General features: G+C 54.4%; 1 protein-coding gene and 1 long non-coding RNA gene across 17 annotated transcripts in view; one reads left to right on the plus strand and one right to left on the minus strand.

The window, feature by feature from the left end:
* The window catches only part of MAST3 (microtubule associated serine/threonine kinase 3), a 35,166-nt gene extending 18,800 nt beyond the window's left edge, over window positions 1-16,366 (plus strand). For all 15 annotated transcript variants that reach the window (XM_039867849.1, XM_039867852.1, XM_039867850.1 and 12 more), the window contains 17 exons: window positions 1,189-1,250; window positions 1,644-1,729; window positions 2,523-2,731; window positions 3,336-3,474; window positions 6,146-6,278; window positions 6,483-6,648; window positions 7,212-7,313; window positions 7,969-8,091; window positions 8,874-8,983; window positions 9,850-9,983; window positions 10,494-10,738; window positions 11,177-11,383; window positions 11,715-11,941; window positions 12,328-12,450; window positions 13,008-13,144; window positions 13,270-13,451; window positions 14,381-16,366. In XM_039867849.1, the coding sequence (XP_039723783.1) occupies window positions 1,189-1,250; window positions 1,644-1,729; window positions 2,523-2,731; window positions 3,336-3,474; window positions 6,146-6,278; window positions 6,483-6,648; window positions 7,212-7,313; window positions 7,969-8,091; window positions 8,874-8,983; window positions 9,850-9,983; window positions 10,494-10,738; window positions 11,177-11,383; window positions 11,715-11,941; window positions 12,328-12,450; window positions 13,008-13,144; window positions 13,270-13,451; window positions 14,381-14,913 (2,918 nt within the window). In that variant the 3' untranslated portion in view covers window positions 14,914-16,366. The remainder of the gene's footprint in view (window positions 1-1,188; window positions 1,251-1,643; window positions 1,730-2,522; window positions 2,732-3,335; window positions 3,475-6,145; window positions 6,279-6,482; window positions 6,649-7,211; window positions 7,314-7,968; window positions 8,092-8,873; window positions 8,984-9,849; window positions 9,984-10,493; window positions 10,739-11,176; window positions 11,384-11,714; window positions 11,942-12,327; window positions 12,451-13,007; window positions 13,145-13,269; window positions 13,452-14,380) is intronic.
* LOC120606550 (uncharacterized) lies at window positions 8,979-14,753 on the minus strand. Of its 2 annotated transcripts, XR_005653911.1 has the most exons (4): window positions 14,622-14,753; window positions 10,460-11,496; window positions 9,701-10,038; window positions 8,979-9,056 (listed from the first exon to the last, which is right to left on the minus strand). It is a non-coding gene; the product is annotated as an uncharacterized LOC120606550 (long non-coding RNA). The 2 variants fall into 2 exon arrangements; XR_005653912.1 differs by lacking the exon at window positions 8,979-9,056 and having other exon boundaries at window positions 9,813-10,035.
* Window positions 16,367-17,112: the final 746 nt, after the last annotated feature.

Here is a 17,112-nt window from a genome sequence, read left to right on the forward strand (position 1 = left end):
TGGCCCTGGAGGTAGACTCGCAGTCAGACAGGGCCACCCACAGGCAAGAACTTTCCCAAACAACCAGGACAGAGGAATCAAGACATGGCATGAGGGGAGCATGGAACATGGACTGGCCTTGTCCAGGGGCAGTCAGGGGAGGCTCTGGAAACAGATGATGTTCAAGCTGAGGATAGAGAGGTGACCAGGTATCGATCTAGGGGAGAGAAAGGGGAACCAGGTGGGGGAACAACAAAGGCCCTAAAGTGGGACCATGCCTGGATTTCGGAGGAGCAGCAAGAAGGGGGTGCAGCTGAGGAATGGAGAAAAGAGAGGAGCTTACGGGAGGCAAGGAGGTTGGCAAGGCCTTGCCACAGTGGCCAGTGTCCACTGAGCATCATTGCTGTGTTAACCTTGGGACCAGGCTGCCATATCATCTTTACTTAAAGCTGGAGAGACTAGAGTGAGGCTTTGCACAGATGAGGTTGAACAGGGGATCAGACAGGTGTGTCCAAGGCCATACCACTCTTAGATTGACTCTGTGGCCGTGGCCATCTTCCTGTCTGTCTGGTGAAGATAACAGGTTGCTCTGGGGTGGGTCTGGTGTCAGAGGGTGTGGGAAGTGGCCGGGAAAGTGTTGGCTGGGGCTATGGGGGAAATCACCTACCCAGCTCCCTGGAGGGCTTACTGAGAGTGGGAGGGACTGCATTCAAACCCAGGCCTCTCTCAGCCCTGAGGCTCTACTGCCACATCCCAGCCTAGCTCTGGGACCAGGAGACATGCTTCAATGCCATCGTCATAGCTCATGATCAGGGACCACTTACTCAGGCCACCCCTCTGTTGAGCCATGGGGCTGGACTGTAAGGGGAACCTCCCTGGGCCGTGCCCTGAGATACGAAGTTGTTAGGAGCCCCTGTCATGGCTCATGTTCACAGGCCCAAGGTTTGGAGCCAGAGTTTGATGAAGACTGAGCAGGTGGAGCCTGGGCTGCCCACTGGTCCTAGATGGTTCCTCATTGTTCAGTCTAGCCTCCTGAGTTTGGCTGAGACCTAGACATAGTAGGGGCTCACTGGCAGTATCATGGGAGCTGGTCAGGGGAGGCGCCATGTCCCCAGCCCCCAGATGGGTCCTGGAGGCCTTAGGAAATCTTTGGGTGATGCAGGGGCAGGGCGTGGAGGCCTCATTCAAGGCTCCTCCCCCGTCTTACAGAGATGGTGCCTCTGAGTCACCTGGATGACAGCGAACAGCCCCCAGCACCCGAGTCCCTGGAGGTGAGGCACAGAGCTTTGGGGCCCCCCACCTGTCTTGTTCTTTTCAGGGCAAACCAGGCAGACATGGGAGGGGCTGTGTTTGCAGAAGTTTTACATGTAGTTGGTGCTTAATAAATTCCTGTGACCGCGGGGAAGGTGGGGGAAGCGAGACCGCTGCGCTGTGGAGGTTGGGCAGGGCAGGGCTGGAGGGGGCACTGGAAAGGTGTTTGGAGGATGTGTAGAAGTTTTCTGGGAGGAGGGCACGGCTTGAGCAGAAGCTCAGTCAGAAACTCGACTCTGAGTTGGAGAAGTTTGGATGAGGGGGAAAGTAGCATCAGGCACCAGGACTTGGGAGCCAGAAAAGCCCAGCCCGCTCCTCAGGGGGTCAGGACCGTGAATCCTTCTTGTCCCCAGAGCCGTGCTCTAGTTGGCCCATCACGGAGGAAGCCATGTGAGAGTGACTTCGAGACCATTAAGCTCATTAGCAATGGAGCCTATGGGTGAGTCCTCAGGTCCCACATAGACCCATTTCTCAGATGGGGGAGGCTGAAGTTCAGGTAGCCCCTCAGTGTGCATACGGGGAAACTGAGGCCTGCAGAGGGACGTGGTGACGCAACACCACTGGGCATGGCTTGGTATGGGCTTGTCCATGATCCAGGCCCTTACCTGTCCCAGGTGTAGGGGGTTTCTGATCAGAGAAAAAGATGACCACACGGTGGCAGTAGCGTGCAGTGAGCATTATTTGTCACTGCAAAATTTGTCACTGGGGTACAAGGCGGGAGTCTCTGACAGCATGAGACCATCAGAGGGGGATGGGAGAAGGGATCAGCAGCATGGGGGAGTCAGAGAGCCCCAAAGAGTAGCAGCAGCGTGTATAGATTCCTTATAGCCCCAGGGTTTATCTGTGGCTAGGAACGGTGGTATAGTCTCACCAGGTATACAAAGCCAGCAGGCTCTAAATGGCTAAAAAGTCTGCTTATTTGGACTATATTTAAATCAGTTTGAGTTCGGTGCAGGCTTTTGAGTTAATGGGTCTCAGCCTGCTGTGAATAAATAAACAATCTGAGGTCCAATTTTCCAGGCTGTGTTCGGTTCATTTATAAGATACCAAGGCGGGTGGTTTAAACTCACAGTGGCTGCTTTGAGAGAGGGGCCAGGTGTGGATAAAGGTGTCCCAGGTGGAGGGCACAACACAGGCCAAGGCCCAGCAGGTTGGGTCCTGGGCCCAGGTCTGTTCCTGGTGCCGGCCAGGGCCTCAAGCTCAGGCGTCAGGGAGCCCTCCTCCTCCCCCAGGGCTGTCTACTTGGTGCGGCACCGGGACACACGGCAGCGCTTCGCCATCAAGAAGATCAACAAGCAGAACCTGATGCTCCGTAACCAGATCCAGCAGGTCTTCGTGGAGCGCGACATCCTCACCTTCGCTGAGAACCCCTTCGTGGTCAGCATGTTCTGCTCCTTCGAGACCCGGCGCCACCTCTGCATGGTCATGGAGTACGTGGAAGGTACGGTCCCCGGGGCTCGCATGCCTCCAGTGCTTGGGGACTCCCCCTCTACTTGGGCCAGGCTGGAGTCTGCTCTGTCCTCCGTGGGGTCCCAGCCTACCTTGGAGACCCTCAGTCTGGGATGCAAATGGCGGGGCTGGGGGAGCCCAAGGAAGAGTGTGAGGGCGGGACCTTGGAAGATGGGGGAAGGGTAGATGGGTGGACATCCTAGGCAGGTGACTGGTTGGCAGGGCCTGGGGGCTGGAAGTAAGAGCAGGGGATGGAGAGGTGGGTTGGAGGGGCCCAGGGGGAGATAGTTGTAGGTTCAGGTTTGCAGGGCTTTCAGGTAAGTGAGGGACTGGCATTTACCAAGGTGCTGCCAGGCAAGAAGGAGCATGCACTTTGGAGGCACCAGCTGTGTACAGAGAGGGAACTATTCACTTACAGAGTTGCTGCCCTGCAGGGGAGAATGTCGGGGGCAGGGTCTACCTTCCCCCGTCCCCTGCTCAGTTCCCCACCCTGATTCAGGACCCACTGGGAACCATCTGCAGCAAGCAGGGAGAATGTGGAGGCATTGGGCGTGGCTATAAAGCCCATGGCCTCCGAGCATGTCTGTCCCTCGCAGGCGGTGACTGTGCCACGCTTCTAAAGAACATGGGCCCGTTGCCCGTGGACATGGCCCGCATGTACTTCGCGGAAACGGTGCTGGCACTCGAATACCTGCACAACTACGGCATTGTACACAGGGACCTCAAACCTGACAAGTGAGCTGCCAGGGCCTCAGGGGACTGACCAGAGAGGCTTGAGGGTGGGGATTGGGCTTGTGCGGGGGCGGGGCCTCTCAGCGAGGTCTGGGGCTGCTCAAGACTCCTGGGTATCTGGATTTCGTTGGCATCGTGGGGTCCCTCCTGGCAGGAAGGCAGAGAACTTGCACATGTTGAACACCTGGTATGTACAGAGGAGAGTGATTTCTTAGTAGGTACCTGCTGTACGCAGGGAAAGGACTGTGCAATTATGGAGGTGCTGCCATGCAAGGAGAGGGAATGTGCACTTAGGATGCACAAACTGCATTGGAATGGATCATGCCCTCTCAGAGTTGCTACCTCACAAGGAGAAAAAACATGCTCTCTGAGGCACAGGCTGTATACAGGGAACAGGAGCATGCACATTGCAAGACCTTATATGTGAAGAAAAAGACTGAGCTCGTGTTGTGTATTATTAGTGCAGGAAAGAAAGGAAGAGTATATGTTTACTGAGAGCCTCGGGATGTTTTTATTCTAGCATTTAGTAAGCACCTACTATATGCCAGGTCCTCTATGGGTGAGTGGGAAACAGCATGAGTGTGAATAATCCTTCATGCTTTGTAACCCCTACCTAATTTTCAAAGCACTCTCCTCCTGCATTAATTGAGCGCCTGCTATGTACAGAAGAATGGGCCATCCATATATTGAGTACTCTCTGGATATGAGGCAAGAATGACACATTTCTCAGGTATTTGCTACGTGGAGGTGTGAACATAAGTGTTAAGAGCCCTGGGTGTTTTCAGGGCATCTTGTAGTTTGCAGGTGGCTTAGAAAACAAAGCAAATGTGTGTTTGGCACCTGCTATATGCTTGGACCTGTGCTGAGGGAACTCTGTGCCCAGCAGGTCTCTCTGCGATCATCCCAGGTTGTGGTGGGGTCTTCCAGGTGTCTCAGGTCAGATCCCAAGGCAGGACCTGTCCCTCTCAGGACCCTCATCTGCGAGACACGGTGGAAGGTACCCAGCCTTGAAAGGTTGAAGGAAGGATAAGTGTACACAGTAGGTGCTCAACAAAAATATTTTTTCATTTTCACTTTGGAAAATTTTAAAAACAACCAAAAGTCAACAGAAGGTACATTAGTTCCCTAGGGCTGCCATAGCAAAGTACCACAGACTGAGCGGCTTAAACAAAAGAAATCTATTCTCAGTCTAGAGGCTGGAAGTCCAAGATCAAGGTGTCATCAGGGCCCTGGTCTCTGAACACACCTGGGAGGGATCTGTTCTAGGCCTCTCTCCCGGCTTCTGGTATTTCCTTGGGCTGTGGCAGCATCTCTCCAACATCACACGTGGCGTCCTCCCTCTGTGCATGTCTGTGTCCAAATTGCCCCTTTTTATAAAGATACCAGTCATATTGGATTAGGGGCCACCCTGCTCCAGTATGACCTATGTTACGTAATCACATGTTCAGCAACTCTATCTCCAAATAAGGTCACATTGGTAGTAACCGGGGGTTAGGACTCCAACACGTGAATTTTGAGGAGACACGATTCAGCCCATAACAGAAAGCTACAGTGCCCTATGCCCATATTCAGATTCCACAGCTACCAACACTCAGCCGACCCTGTTTCCTCCCCATCCCCTCAGTCTCCCCCCCCCTGCCCCACTGGATGATTTGAAGGGAATCCCAGGCATTGCATTTATAAGAAGGAAAAAAAAATTTAAATAGCAGATATAGTCAGTGTTCAAGAAATGAACGTTTTTTTTAGATGGGTATGCCCACAGGCGCTCAGGAAATGTCGACTGTCTTTAACAGCAGTAGCCCCAGGCCTGCTACACAGCCTTGGTGTTGGAAGGTGTGGCTACACCTGGTAGATATGCCAAAGTGTGTTTTCCACAGCTGGTGTACACAGTAGTTACTCAAGAAATACCCCTTATTTTTAAAAAACAGTGGTTGCACATAAAAGGAACACAGAATTGTTTCTTTATAGAGACAAAGTACACAGTAGGTGCTAAATAGATAAGTTATTCAACAACTTAAATATACACCATACATTCTTTAGAAACTTATTTTTAAGTGGCACAGGTACCCAGGAGGTGTGTGAAAATGTGACTTTACTAATAAAGAGCATGGAACTCTATCACTTAGCAAACCATTTATATATTTGAGCAAGAAAACTTAAATAGCACCATACGTGGTAGGTGTGCAAGTTTTTAAAAATTGGGTGCACGCATGAAGTACGTGGAAATATTTTTATATACAGCAGGTGCTCAAGATACGTTTATTTTTCAACATGGGTTGTAAACAATAGGTATTTACAAAGCAGTTAGTTTGTTACAATAATGGACACATGTATAGAAATACACTGTAGATCCCCCAGCAGGTGTTCAGAAGATGTTTTAACACACAGTTGGGAGAAGCTGTGATTCTCAGAAAATTTATTTTTGCATAGCCGAGTATACAGTAGGTGCTCAATAACAACACCAGATGCACCCAGTAGGTGCACAGAAATGTTTGCCAGATTTTTAACATTGCCTGAGACCCATTGGTTCTTGCAATGATGTGGCTGTACACCAAAAGTGCTTTCCAGTCCCGTGGAGGAGTCCAGCCAGTCCCAGGTAGACCCAAGTTTGAGGCAGCAGGAGGAGCCACTTTCTGGGTCCCCAGTCATGAGCGTGTCACCTGCTTGCCTGCAGCCTGCTCATCACCTCGCTTGGCCACATCAAGCTGACTGACTTCGGCCTGTCCAAGATCGGGCTCATGAGCATGGCCACCAACCTCTATGAGGGCCACATTGAAAAGGACACCAGAGAGTTCGTGGACAAACAGGTGAGCGGGTGGGCGGGCGCCCTGGGTGCTGGGCCCCCTCTGTCTGGAGCCTGACCCCAGGACGTGGCAAGACTTGGCAGCAAAGAAAAGAAAGTAAAATGCCCCCTGTAATTCCACTCACTCCTTATTCCCTGCCTGGCCCCGGCCTACCGGTCTCTCCCATGCTGGGGGCCATCTTCAGTTTGCCCATTTCCCCTGGCCCAGGTATGCGGGACGCCCGAGTACATCGCACCCGAGGTGATCTTCCGTCAGGGCTATGGCAAGCCAGTGGACTGGTGGGCCATGGGCATCGTCCTCTATGAGTTCCTGGTGGGCTGTGTGCCTTTCTTCGGAGACACCCCCGAGGAACTCTTCGGCCAGGTTGTCAGTGGTGCGTTCTCCACCCTCTGTGGCCCCAGGTTTGAGTGTCGATCACCCTGGGGCTTTTCTCCACCTGTGCTAGAGAGGGGAGCAGCCCCATGTGTGGGTTAGCACCTATGATGTGCCTGGCCCCAGCTGCACTGGGGACATGACCGAGGGACAAAATGGGCAGCCCTTGTGGTGCTCGTTGCCCAGCAGGCAAAACGGACGGTAACCAAGATAAATAAGCCAATTATGAAGCAATTAGAGGCCAAAAATGCCAAGGAGAAGCAGCAGAAAGGGGAGGGGGAAGCGGGGTGCTGGGGTGCTGCGTTAAATAGAGAGTCATAGAGGCTTCAGAGATGACCTGTGAGCAAAAACCTGGAGGAGCAAGAGGCAGCCACAGACATAGGGGAGGGGAAGGTGCTCTGGGAAGAGGGCACAGCCAGAGCTAAGGCTGCGAGGTAGAACCAAGCCTGGGGTGTTGGAAGGAGCAGAGGAAGCTGATGGCTTGGAGCTCAGTGAGTGAGGGGGGTGGTGGGAGGTGCTAGGAAGGACTGTCTCTGCCCTCACTCCCGCCGCCCCTCATTTTAGATGAGATCATGTGGCCGGATGGGGAGGAGGCCCTTCCAACTGATGCCCAGGACCTCATCACCAGGCTGCTCCGGCAGAGCCCACTGGACCGTCTGGGCACTGGTATTTTGAGGGGCTGGGGTAAACAAAAGCTCTACTTGAAGAGCTGTATGGAGGAGGGGTACTTGGAGCTCGGGTTTTGAGGGTTACATAGGAATTTGCCAGGAGTTAGCATAAGATCTTGAAGGAATAGCAGGTAGCTGGGTCTGATGTAGACAGGGGGCACCGAGGCTGAGTGAGTATGCGAGCCTGCAAGATCAGGGGCTGTGTCCTAAGGTCCTCAAAGGCCCAGCCCAGTGGATCCCACTATTCCGGTTTTCCCAGCCACCTAGTGAATGGTTAACGAACTAATTGAGTGTAGCCATGCATTAACACGGCCATTGCTGGTCATGTTCATGATGAAACTTGGCCATGGGAGAGAATGGTAGGGGCCAGTATTGGGGGACAGGGAGCCTTCACGCAGTCAGCTCTTCTCCGTGGAGTAGAAACTTGTGGAAAAGCCAGGAAGGAAGCCCTTCTAAGGCATTGGGGTTTCTGTGGGTGGTGGGATCTCAGAATCCAGCAGAGAAAGGAGTAGAGCCTGGGTTCAAGCCCTAAGCTCAATTCCTCTCTGGCCTCTTAATCAGCAGCTGGCTTCCCCTCCCATTTTTCTGGTTCTGTGTTGGCCCGGGGGCCATGGGAGTGGGGCCCCACAGAGCTCAGCTGGGCATGTCTGCAGGTGGCACCCATGAGGTGAAGCAGCACCCCTTCTTTTGGACGCTGGACTGGGCAGGGCTCCTACGACACAAGGCTGAGTTTGTGCCACAGCTCGAAGCCGAGGATGACACCAGCTACTTCGATAGTGAGTTGGGGTCCTGAGGGTGGGGAGGGTTATCTGCCAGGGTCTCTGCCCAGGCTTGGCACCTCACCGTGGGCCTAGAACTCCTGACTTTCTGAGCTTTGTGAGAAGCTGGAGCAGGTCTGTGCATCCCCTGCCATTGGGATTTCCTGTGCTTCTGGGTTCAGGAGGAGCAGCACCCCCTCAGATTGCAGGAGGGGAAACCAAGGCACTGAGTGTGGCAGACCTTTGCCTGGGTTCTTCCAACAGGTTCAGCCTCCTGGCATGGAACCTTGTATCACACAGGAAGGTGGGGCACCTTGCCGACCTTCCGTGAAGGGGTTCCCCGCTGGTACTTCAGTGGGTTCTCCTCACTCAGGGGTCCGGCCAAACACTAAATCCCCTCAGTTTTCAGCGCCTCCTCCAGAACTTACCGTGTGATCTTGGGCATGTCGGAGGTCCTCTCTAAGTGTCCATTTCCTCTTCTGTAAAGCGAGGAACATACTTGACTTTGGAGGTACACAGTTTTCCTAATTCTGGGTGACCTGTTTCAAGGTTGAGAGCACTAAGGCTCAGACACAAGAATTCCCACCAACAGTCCCGGAGCTTTTAGGGGCACAGCTGGGATGGATTTCCAGATATTTACTCTGCTGCCCAAGCCTCTCGTGGTCCCTAAATGCACCGGGCATGGTCCCAAGGCCATTGCCCTGGTAGTTCCCCTGCGCCACCCCGCCGGGGACACCCTCCCCACATCATTCCACCAGCCTCACAGCCACTGCACCTGCACGTGCCTCTCCCTCCCACAGCACGCTCGGAACGGTACCGGCACCTGGGCTCTGAGGACGACGAGACCAATGACGAGGAGTCGTCCACAGAGATCCCCCAGTTCTCATCCTGCTCCCACCGGTTCAGCAAGGTGGGGCCCAGGCTCTGGGTATAGGTAGCGCTCAGGAAACTTGTGAGCTGTTTAGGTTTTTGCATTTTTTTAACTGATAAAATACAATGTGAAATATACCATATTAGCCATTTTAGAATGTACAATTCAGTGACTTTTAGCACATTCACAATATTGGGCAGTCATCACCGCTATCTAGTTCCAGAACATTTCTGTCTCCCCCAAAGGAGACCCCATCCTTATTGGCAGTCACTCCCCACCTTCCTCTTCCCAACCCTTAACAAACCACTCATCTGTTTTCTGTCTCTATGGATTTGCCTTTTCTGGACATTTTATGTAGATGGGGTCACACACAATGTGGGCTTTTGTGTTCGGCATCTCTCACACAGCATGTTTTTTAGGTCCATCCATGTTATAACATGTGCCAGTAGTTCATTCTTTTTTATGGCTGAGTAACATTCCATCATGTGGATGGACCACATTGTGTTTATCCTCATCAGCTGATAGATATTTAGGTTGTTTCCACTTTTTTGGCTATTGTGACTAGACATCCTATGCTGGGTGTCATGTTATAGCCTCACAAGCTTCACTTAAGTTCCTTCCTTTGTTTGTAATTTGTTCAGAAAACCGTCTGCACTGTTTGTGGGCCTAGGCCCCGGGCAGGGTGTCCCGATCAGTAACAGAAACCCTGGCTGTGGCCTACTTTGGTGGCCGGGCCCCTCTGGGTTTGTTTCTCACCTGTAAAGTGGGCTACAGACTCTGCTGTCTTTAGGGATGTGCTGAGTAAGGATTTAAGGAAGTGAATCACAGGGAAGCATCAGGCATGTAGGAAGTGGGTGCGGCTCCTGCCTTCATTGTTATTACTGTTATTTTTTATTACTCCCCAGGTCTACAGCAGCTCCGAGTTCCTAGCCGTGCAGCCCACCCCCACCTTCGCTGAACGGAGCTTCAGTGAGGACCGAGAAGAAGGGTGGGAACGCAGTGATGGGGAGTATGGCCGCCGACTGAGCACCGACGTCCGGTAGGTGGGTGGTAGGTAGGCTGGGCAATATAAGCAGATCCAGACTCCAAGTCTGCTGGAGGTAGAGCCACAAAATCTAGCATTAGAAAGAGCTTCCAAGTAACCCAGTAGAAAAGGGTCAAATGTTGGCCAACCTGTCCAACCCCTGCCAACCTGGCCCCTATCATCACTCCCTTTGGCTTTGCATTCTTAACTGCACCAAACAAAACAGCTGTGCACTCTTCCCTCTGCCCACGATACCCTTTGCTAACAAACTCCTATTTAGCCTTCTAAGTCCAGACTCAACAGAAATAATATCACCTAGAGGATGGGCATTGGAAGCTGAATTTTAGAAAATGAATAGGAATTCTTTGGGTAGACACAGAGAATGGAGCAGGCAGGGGAAGTCATTCTCTATTTACAAACTGTCCCTGACTCTAGGCTGAGAATTAAGATGTGGCCACTGGGGGTGACTGGGTGTCCCGGAGCGAGGGTACCTGGCAAGCGTGACTTGGGCTCTTCCCTGTTTAGGCTGAGGTCCTGGACATCCTCCGGTTCCTCCTGCCACTCATCCTCTTCCCAGCCTGAGCGGGGACCAAGTCCTTCTCTCCTGAGCACCATCAGCCTGGACACAATGCCCAAGTTTGCCTTCTCATCAGAAGATGAGGGAGCTGGCCCAGCCCCTGTGGGCCCCAAGAGACCTGTCTTTATTCTGGGGGAGCCTGACCCGCCCCCAGCAGCCACTCCAGTGATGCCCAAGTCCTCGACCCTCTCTGGTAGGTGGGGTCCAGTGTGGGAGGGGTGGTGTCGTGGAAAGTTTCCTAGAGGAAGGACTATTTGAGATGGGTTTTGAAGGATGAGTAGGAGTTATGCAAAGAGAACATCTACTTGTCTAACAAAGTCTTTAAGATAGGAGATACCTCAGGTCTGAGCTTGGTGCCTAATGAGCCCCCAGCTTTCTTGAGTCAGGATGGGCCTAGAGAGAGGGATGGGGCTAAGGAGCTCCGAGAGGGGGAAGCTAGGGGTCTGATGGGTGGGGAGAAGGTTTCCTGGAGTTGGGGACTTGAAGAGTGGCGCTCTCCAGGGAGAGCAATGTAGGAAGGTTGTGCAGAACAAGGGAACTGCCTGAGCAAAGGCCAGGAGGCTAGACTGTTTCCACACCCACTTTGCCTCCTGAGGGCCAGGCTGATGCCCTCACCCTGCTAACTCCCCAGCTGACCCTGCCACCCTCAGCCACTCACGCCTACGGAGCAACAGCACTGGTGCCCGACACTCCACACCACGGGCTTTGGATGCCAGCCGGGGCCGCCGCCTTGGGGGCCCAAGAGATCCAGCCCCTGAGAAGTCCAAGGCTTCCGCCAGCGGGGGCCGTGTGCCCAAGTCGGCCTCAGTGTCCGCCCTCTCACTCATCATCACAGCCGGTAATGTCCATGGCCTGATCTAGTCTTTGCTTGTCTGTCCATGTCCATTTTAACTGTGGGATGGGGCGTCTGGAGCTAGAGGGGGTCGTTTAGGGTGATGTTGCACCTGAGCCCTAGAAGAAAGGAAGGAGCTGGGCACAGGGAGACCTGGGGGACTGGCACTCCTGGCAGAGGGCACTGCATGTACAAAGGTCCAGTAGGGGGACCACTCTTAGGGCATTGGAGCAGCAGCAAAGCAGCCAGAGTGGTCAGTATGGTGGGGGGCGGAAAGGCGCTATATCAGGGAGGGGCCACAAAGGAGTGACCCCTTTTCTAACCTTCGTCTCTGCAGATGATGGCAGTGGAGGCCCCCTTATGAGCCCCCTGTCCCCACGCTCACTCTCCTCGAACCCGTCATCCCGTGACTCCTCTCCCAGCCGAGACCCGTCCCCTGTGTGCGGCAGCCTGCGGCCCCCCATTGTCATCCACAGTTCTGGCAAGAAGTATGGCTTCAGCCTGCGGGCCATTCGCGTCTACATGGGCGACAGTGACATCTACACTGTGCACCATGTCGTCTGGGTGAGCTCAGCTGAGGGTGGGCAGGGACAGCCTGACCTGGTTGGAGCTGTTTCCTAGTCTGTGAGGTTTGGGAGCCCAGGGCAGGGAGCTGGTGCCCCCTGGGTCTTTGCTGTCCCTGTCAGTTATGGGGAGGGGGTTGGGCAAGGGAGACAGGGCTGGACAGAGGAACAGAGACCCTCAGTGGGCATGAAGCTTATGCCCCCTGCTGGCAGGTGCACAGTGGATCGGTTGCCCTCCCTTCCCCAGCCCAAGGCTTGGCCATTCTCTCCCCACTGATCATTCTTTGAACAGCCCCAAGGTCAGGGAAACAGGCAGCATGAGAGGCAACAGCTTGCTGGGGTTTCCTGCTGTTGCAACAAGCAGCTGACCCCACCATTTCCCCTCAGAGCGTGGAGGAGGGGAGTCCCGCCCAGGAGGCGGGCCTGCGAGCTGGAGACCTCATCACCCACATCAATGGGGAGTCTGTCCTGGGGCTGGTGCACATGGACGTTGTTGAGCTGCTGCTGAAGGTGCCGCCCCCACTGCCCGTCCTCAGGGCTCCCAGGACCCTCACGCCCTTCCCTCCCTCTGGACTCCCAGGACCTCCACCACCCCTTGGCCTTTGATGCTGAGGTTTCTGTAGGTCTCCTCTCCATCCACACTGCTCCACCCTCATCCCAACTCCAGGTCTTGCACGCCCCCACCCCTTGGCCCAGGATGTGCTTTTTTTTTTTGGTCCCTAACATCACCCCTCGGAGCTACTCCTCCAAGAATCCTTGATCCCACGGACCCTGTGCCATCTCTGCCTCACTCAAACTAAGAGTCCTCAGGGGCTGAGGCCGGGGTGTGGGGACACAGGAGGAGGCAGGCCCCGGGTTGGGTAACTCCTGGGACCAGCAGGTGGGTGGACAGCTCACCGGATGGGCACAAGGACGGTAGGCACGTATCTTTGGCCTAGTGAGTGGTGGGTCATTAAGCGAGACGTGGGTGGCTAGGATCTGGTGCTTTGAAGGATGAGTAGGAGGTGTGTGGAGGGGCGCACATGAAATGGAGGCACACAGGTGACCCCTCACCATCACTCCTGCAGAGCAGCAACAAGATCACCCTCCGGACCACAGCCCTGGAGAACACTTCCATCAAGGTGGGTCCCGCCCGAAAGAACGTGGCCAAGGGCCGCATGGCACGCAGGAGCAAGCGGAGTCGCCGGCGGGAGACGCAGGACCGGTGAGCAGCCAGAGAGAGTGGATGGGGGACCTATATCAGCTGGGGTGTGGGACTGCTGGGGGCAGGGGTCCTAGAGATCTCACTGAGAGCAGGAATCCTGGAGCACCCGGGGTTCTCACCCATAGGCGGAAGTCGCTCTTCAAGAAGATCTCGAAACAGTCATCAGTGCTGCATACCAGCCGCAGCTTCTCCTCCGGCCTCCACCACTCCCTGTCATCCAGCGAGAGCCTCCCAGGCTCGCCCACCCACAGCCTCTCCCCGAGCCCCACCATGCCTTGCCGCAGCCCCGCCCCCGATGCCCCAGCCGGTAAGTGCATTCAGGGCTACCTGGGGAGGGAGCAGGCAGAGATGGGAGGATGGAATGACACTATGTAAGAAACAGATGACCAGAAGGGCTTTTCCAGTTACCTAGAGTCTAAGAGGCAACCTGGGGTTAGACAGAGACAGGTCCGGGGACAAGGAAGGGTAAGCCTAGTAGAGGGAACATCATGAGCAAAAGGGTCTAGACAGGAGGGGTGTGAAAGCTTGGGGGCACGCTGAAGCGTGGGCATTGGGGGGTAGGTCAGGCCTGAGAGCTAGGATAAAATTGAGGAGCAATAGGAAGCTACGGAGGGTGTGTGGGCTGGAGAGGGCATGGAAAGATTATTCTAGGGCAGGAAAGAATAGTAACTTAGTCCAACACTGAGGACTCCCAGTCTGTGAGAAACAGGCTGGGGCAACCCAGAGGAGCAACAGGGAAGGTTTCCTGGAAGAGGACCACAGAGCCACTCCTCCAGGAAGCCCTCCCTGCCCTGTCTCTCCCTCTGGCCCACCCTGACCTTCTGGGGCTGATGGTATCTATGCTACCTCTGCCTTCCTCAGACCAAGTGTCCTCCGTGGCTGAGGCCTGGGAGTAGGGAGGTGAGCACAGGAGAAGAGGCAGGGCCCTTGCTGGATAACTCTGGGGACCAGTAGGTGGATGTCTCATTGAATGGATGGACGGACCGTGGCTCCCTACTACCCCCCAATTTAATGGCTTAATGAGTGGTTCATTAGGTGAGAAGTAGGTGAATAAGAGCTAGGGCTTTGATGGGTGAATAGGAGTTCATCAGATCTAAGCCAAGGGAACTGCCTGTGCAAATAGGAGGCGGGAAAAGCAGGCATGCTGGGTTTTGGCATGTGCAGTCAGTCCCAGGGCTCCACCTCAAGGCTGGGGACATGAGGCCAGTGGCCCTGACCTTCACCTGTCACCCACAGACACTGCATCTCCACCCAGTGTATCTCCGAGCTCCAGCAGCCCTGCCTCTCCAGCTGCCACTGGCCACACTCGCCCCAGCTCCTTGCATGGCCTGGCTGCCAAGCTAGGGCCACCCCGCCCCAAGGCTGGCCGCCGCAAGTCCACCAGCAGCATCCCGCCTTCCCCACTGGCCTGCCCACCTGTGCCTGCACCCCCACCCCGCTCGCCCTCACCCCTGCCCGGGCACCCACCCACACCCACCTGGTCCCCAAGGTTACGCCGAGGCCAGTCAGCCGACAAGCTGGGTGCAGGTGAGCGGTTAGATGGGGAACCAGGGCGTCGCAGTCGTGGGCCAGACTCCGAGCTGGTGGTCATGCGACGGTTGCACCTGTCTGAGCGCCGTGACTCCTTCAAGAAGCAGGAGGCTGTGCAGGAGGTGAGCTTTGATGAGCCACCCGAGGAGACCACTGGGCTGCCTGCTGTGGTGCCACAGATTGCAGTGGAGGGTGCCGAGGCTGTGCTAGGAGCCCTGGGACCCGTGGGGAAGGACTGATTTCTCCTACCTGGCCTCCTCCTGGCCTGGAAATCATGCATTTTTTGTGCAAGATTCTTCAAATTAAGTGGCACCCGGATGGACACTGAGCCAGCAGCCTGGGATACCCAGAAAGCGGGAAGCCATCATGGTCCTTGCTCAAAGGTGGAGTCAAGTGCCTCCCTTGTGTTCTGGTGCCAATCAGTCTGGGGCTGTAGGGCAGAAATGGGAGATGAGGGTGGCACTGTAAATAGCAGCAAATCCCTGCAACTAATTTATTACTTTTTATAAGCAATGGCCAGACGGAGCTGTTCCTGTGATGGCAGCTGCCTGGGTCCTGCCCCATGCACCTGGGACCCTGTTTGCAGATCCTGTGCCTGGGGCTCAGAAGGAAGCACTTTGGACGAGTCACATGTGTTCATGTTTTCTCGTTTTTCTGTACTTTTAAAGTTTTTTTGTGTGTCACTTGATCCCATCCCTGACCTAAGACCTACCTATTTAAGAGGTCACAGCCCAGCTCACTTGTCTGGGCCATTTGGATGTGACCTGGAGAGTCCGTAATTGATTCCCCTACACCACAAAACAAAATCATCCTCATGATGGACTGGATGCTGAAGGCTGCTTCTCACCATTGTAGCCTCGACCCATAGGCCAGCCTGGCTATAGTCTGCCTCTGGTCCTGTGGGCTTAGATGATGTGGGCACTAGGCAGAGGGGTCACTCACTCCACAGGAGAGTGCCCAGGAGGCAGAGGCCTCAAAAGACAGTGCCAGGGCAGAAGAATGTCCACCTTAAGACAAGACTTCACCCTGGACCATAATGTGTCTAAAACACCCCCCGGGGGTTCCTTCAATGTGTCAGAGCCTCCCTGGGATGAAATTCTAATGAGAAAATCCAACAGGGAGGCCGTGAAGCACAAGTTTGAATCTTGGTTTCACTATTTGGCTCTAGGAATATTGCTTCCCCACTCTGTGCCTGAGTTTCCACGTGTTTACAAAACTAATCCCAGTGATCATTTGTTAAGCACCCATTGTGTGCCAAGTGCTTTTACTCACAGCTTCTTCCTCAGCCAGCCTGAGAAGGCTGGAGGTGATGTCGTCACCCCCATTTTATAGACAAATGACTGAGGCCTGGTGAGGGGTGGAGACTTGTACTACAATTGCCTGGTTAGAGCAGGCAGCCAGGCCTTGTTGTGGGCTTTGCCATCAAAGAAGATTGAATACAGTCATGTCAGTCAGATACAGCCAGCCTGTGATACTGTGTGACCCACAGAGCCTTCACTTCCCATTTGGAGGCGGCTGGCAAGATTGCTGTGCTCCACGTGGTGAGGGCACTTTCCATATACTGCAGCCTACTCTGCATTCCCCCACCCCGCCCAGCATTGCCTGGTGTTGGAGCTAGACCAAGGCTATGCATGACTTGCTCCTTTCTTCCATCCCGGAGCTGACAGTGAATAAAACCCACAGTGACAAAGAGGTGGTCCAATGTCTTGATTTGTGAAGGGCCAAGAAAAGTAAAGGAAGAGTGGGGTGAGGGCGGGGTGAAAACAGACCCTTGGCTCAGTCACTCGAAGTGGATTTTGAAGGCTGCAGAGGAATTCACTGAGATTCTCCCTGATATTTTTTTCTAATCCTGGCCTGCTGCCGTCTGAATTCCCATCCTGGGCTTTGCCCTTAAAAGCGTCATCCAGGCACCCATGTTAATAAAATAAATGAGCCATTTTTGTGTCCTTTTTATACCTACTTGGCTTGTGCCCTAAAACTCCCCAGATCCCTACCCGAACCCAGCCCAGCCCGAGCGGGTTCGGTTACTTCCCGAGCTCTCCTTCGGGTCAGAAATCTTTGGGCACGCCCTCCGTTTCCGAGTGTCTTCGGCTTTTTCCGAAAACAGTCTGCATCTCGTCCCGTAGTGGGCGTGATCTTGCGCCGGCAGGGCCGGAGTTCATTCAGCTGCTTCTGGACGCTGTGGGCTGCCAAGGAAACGCCTTGCACCTTGGCTCCTTTTCAGCCCTCAGCTTTCTGTGGTATTCTCACCACGCCGCCTCCTGTTCCCTGAGCTCAGGGCCGCATCATCCGCCCTCTGGAGCCGTCCATTCGACAATTTCTAGAAGCTGGTGGTCTGTCTCTGGGGCTGAATTCCTAGGGCCTCATCTGGGGCCGAGCAAACCCGGTTCTTTCCAGAAACTCCGTGGTCTCTGGGCTCAGCCTCTGTTCCGCCAGTC

This window comes from Pteropus medius, unplaced genomic scaffold (assembly GCF_902729225.1).
Source record: "Pteropus medius unplaced genomic scaffold, Ma_sr-lr_union100, whole genome shotgun sequence".
Lineage (NCBI taxonomy): Eukaryota > Metazoa > Chordata > Mammalia > Chiroptera > Pteropodidae > Pteropus > Pteropus medius.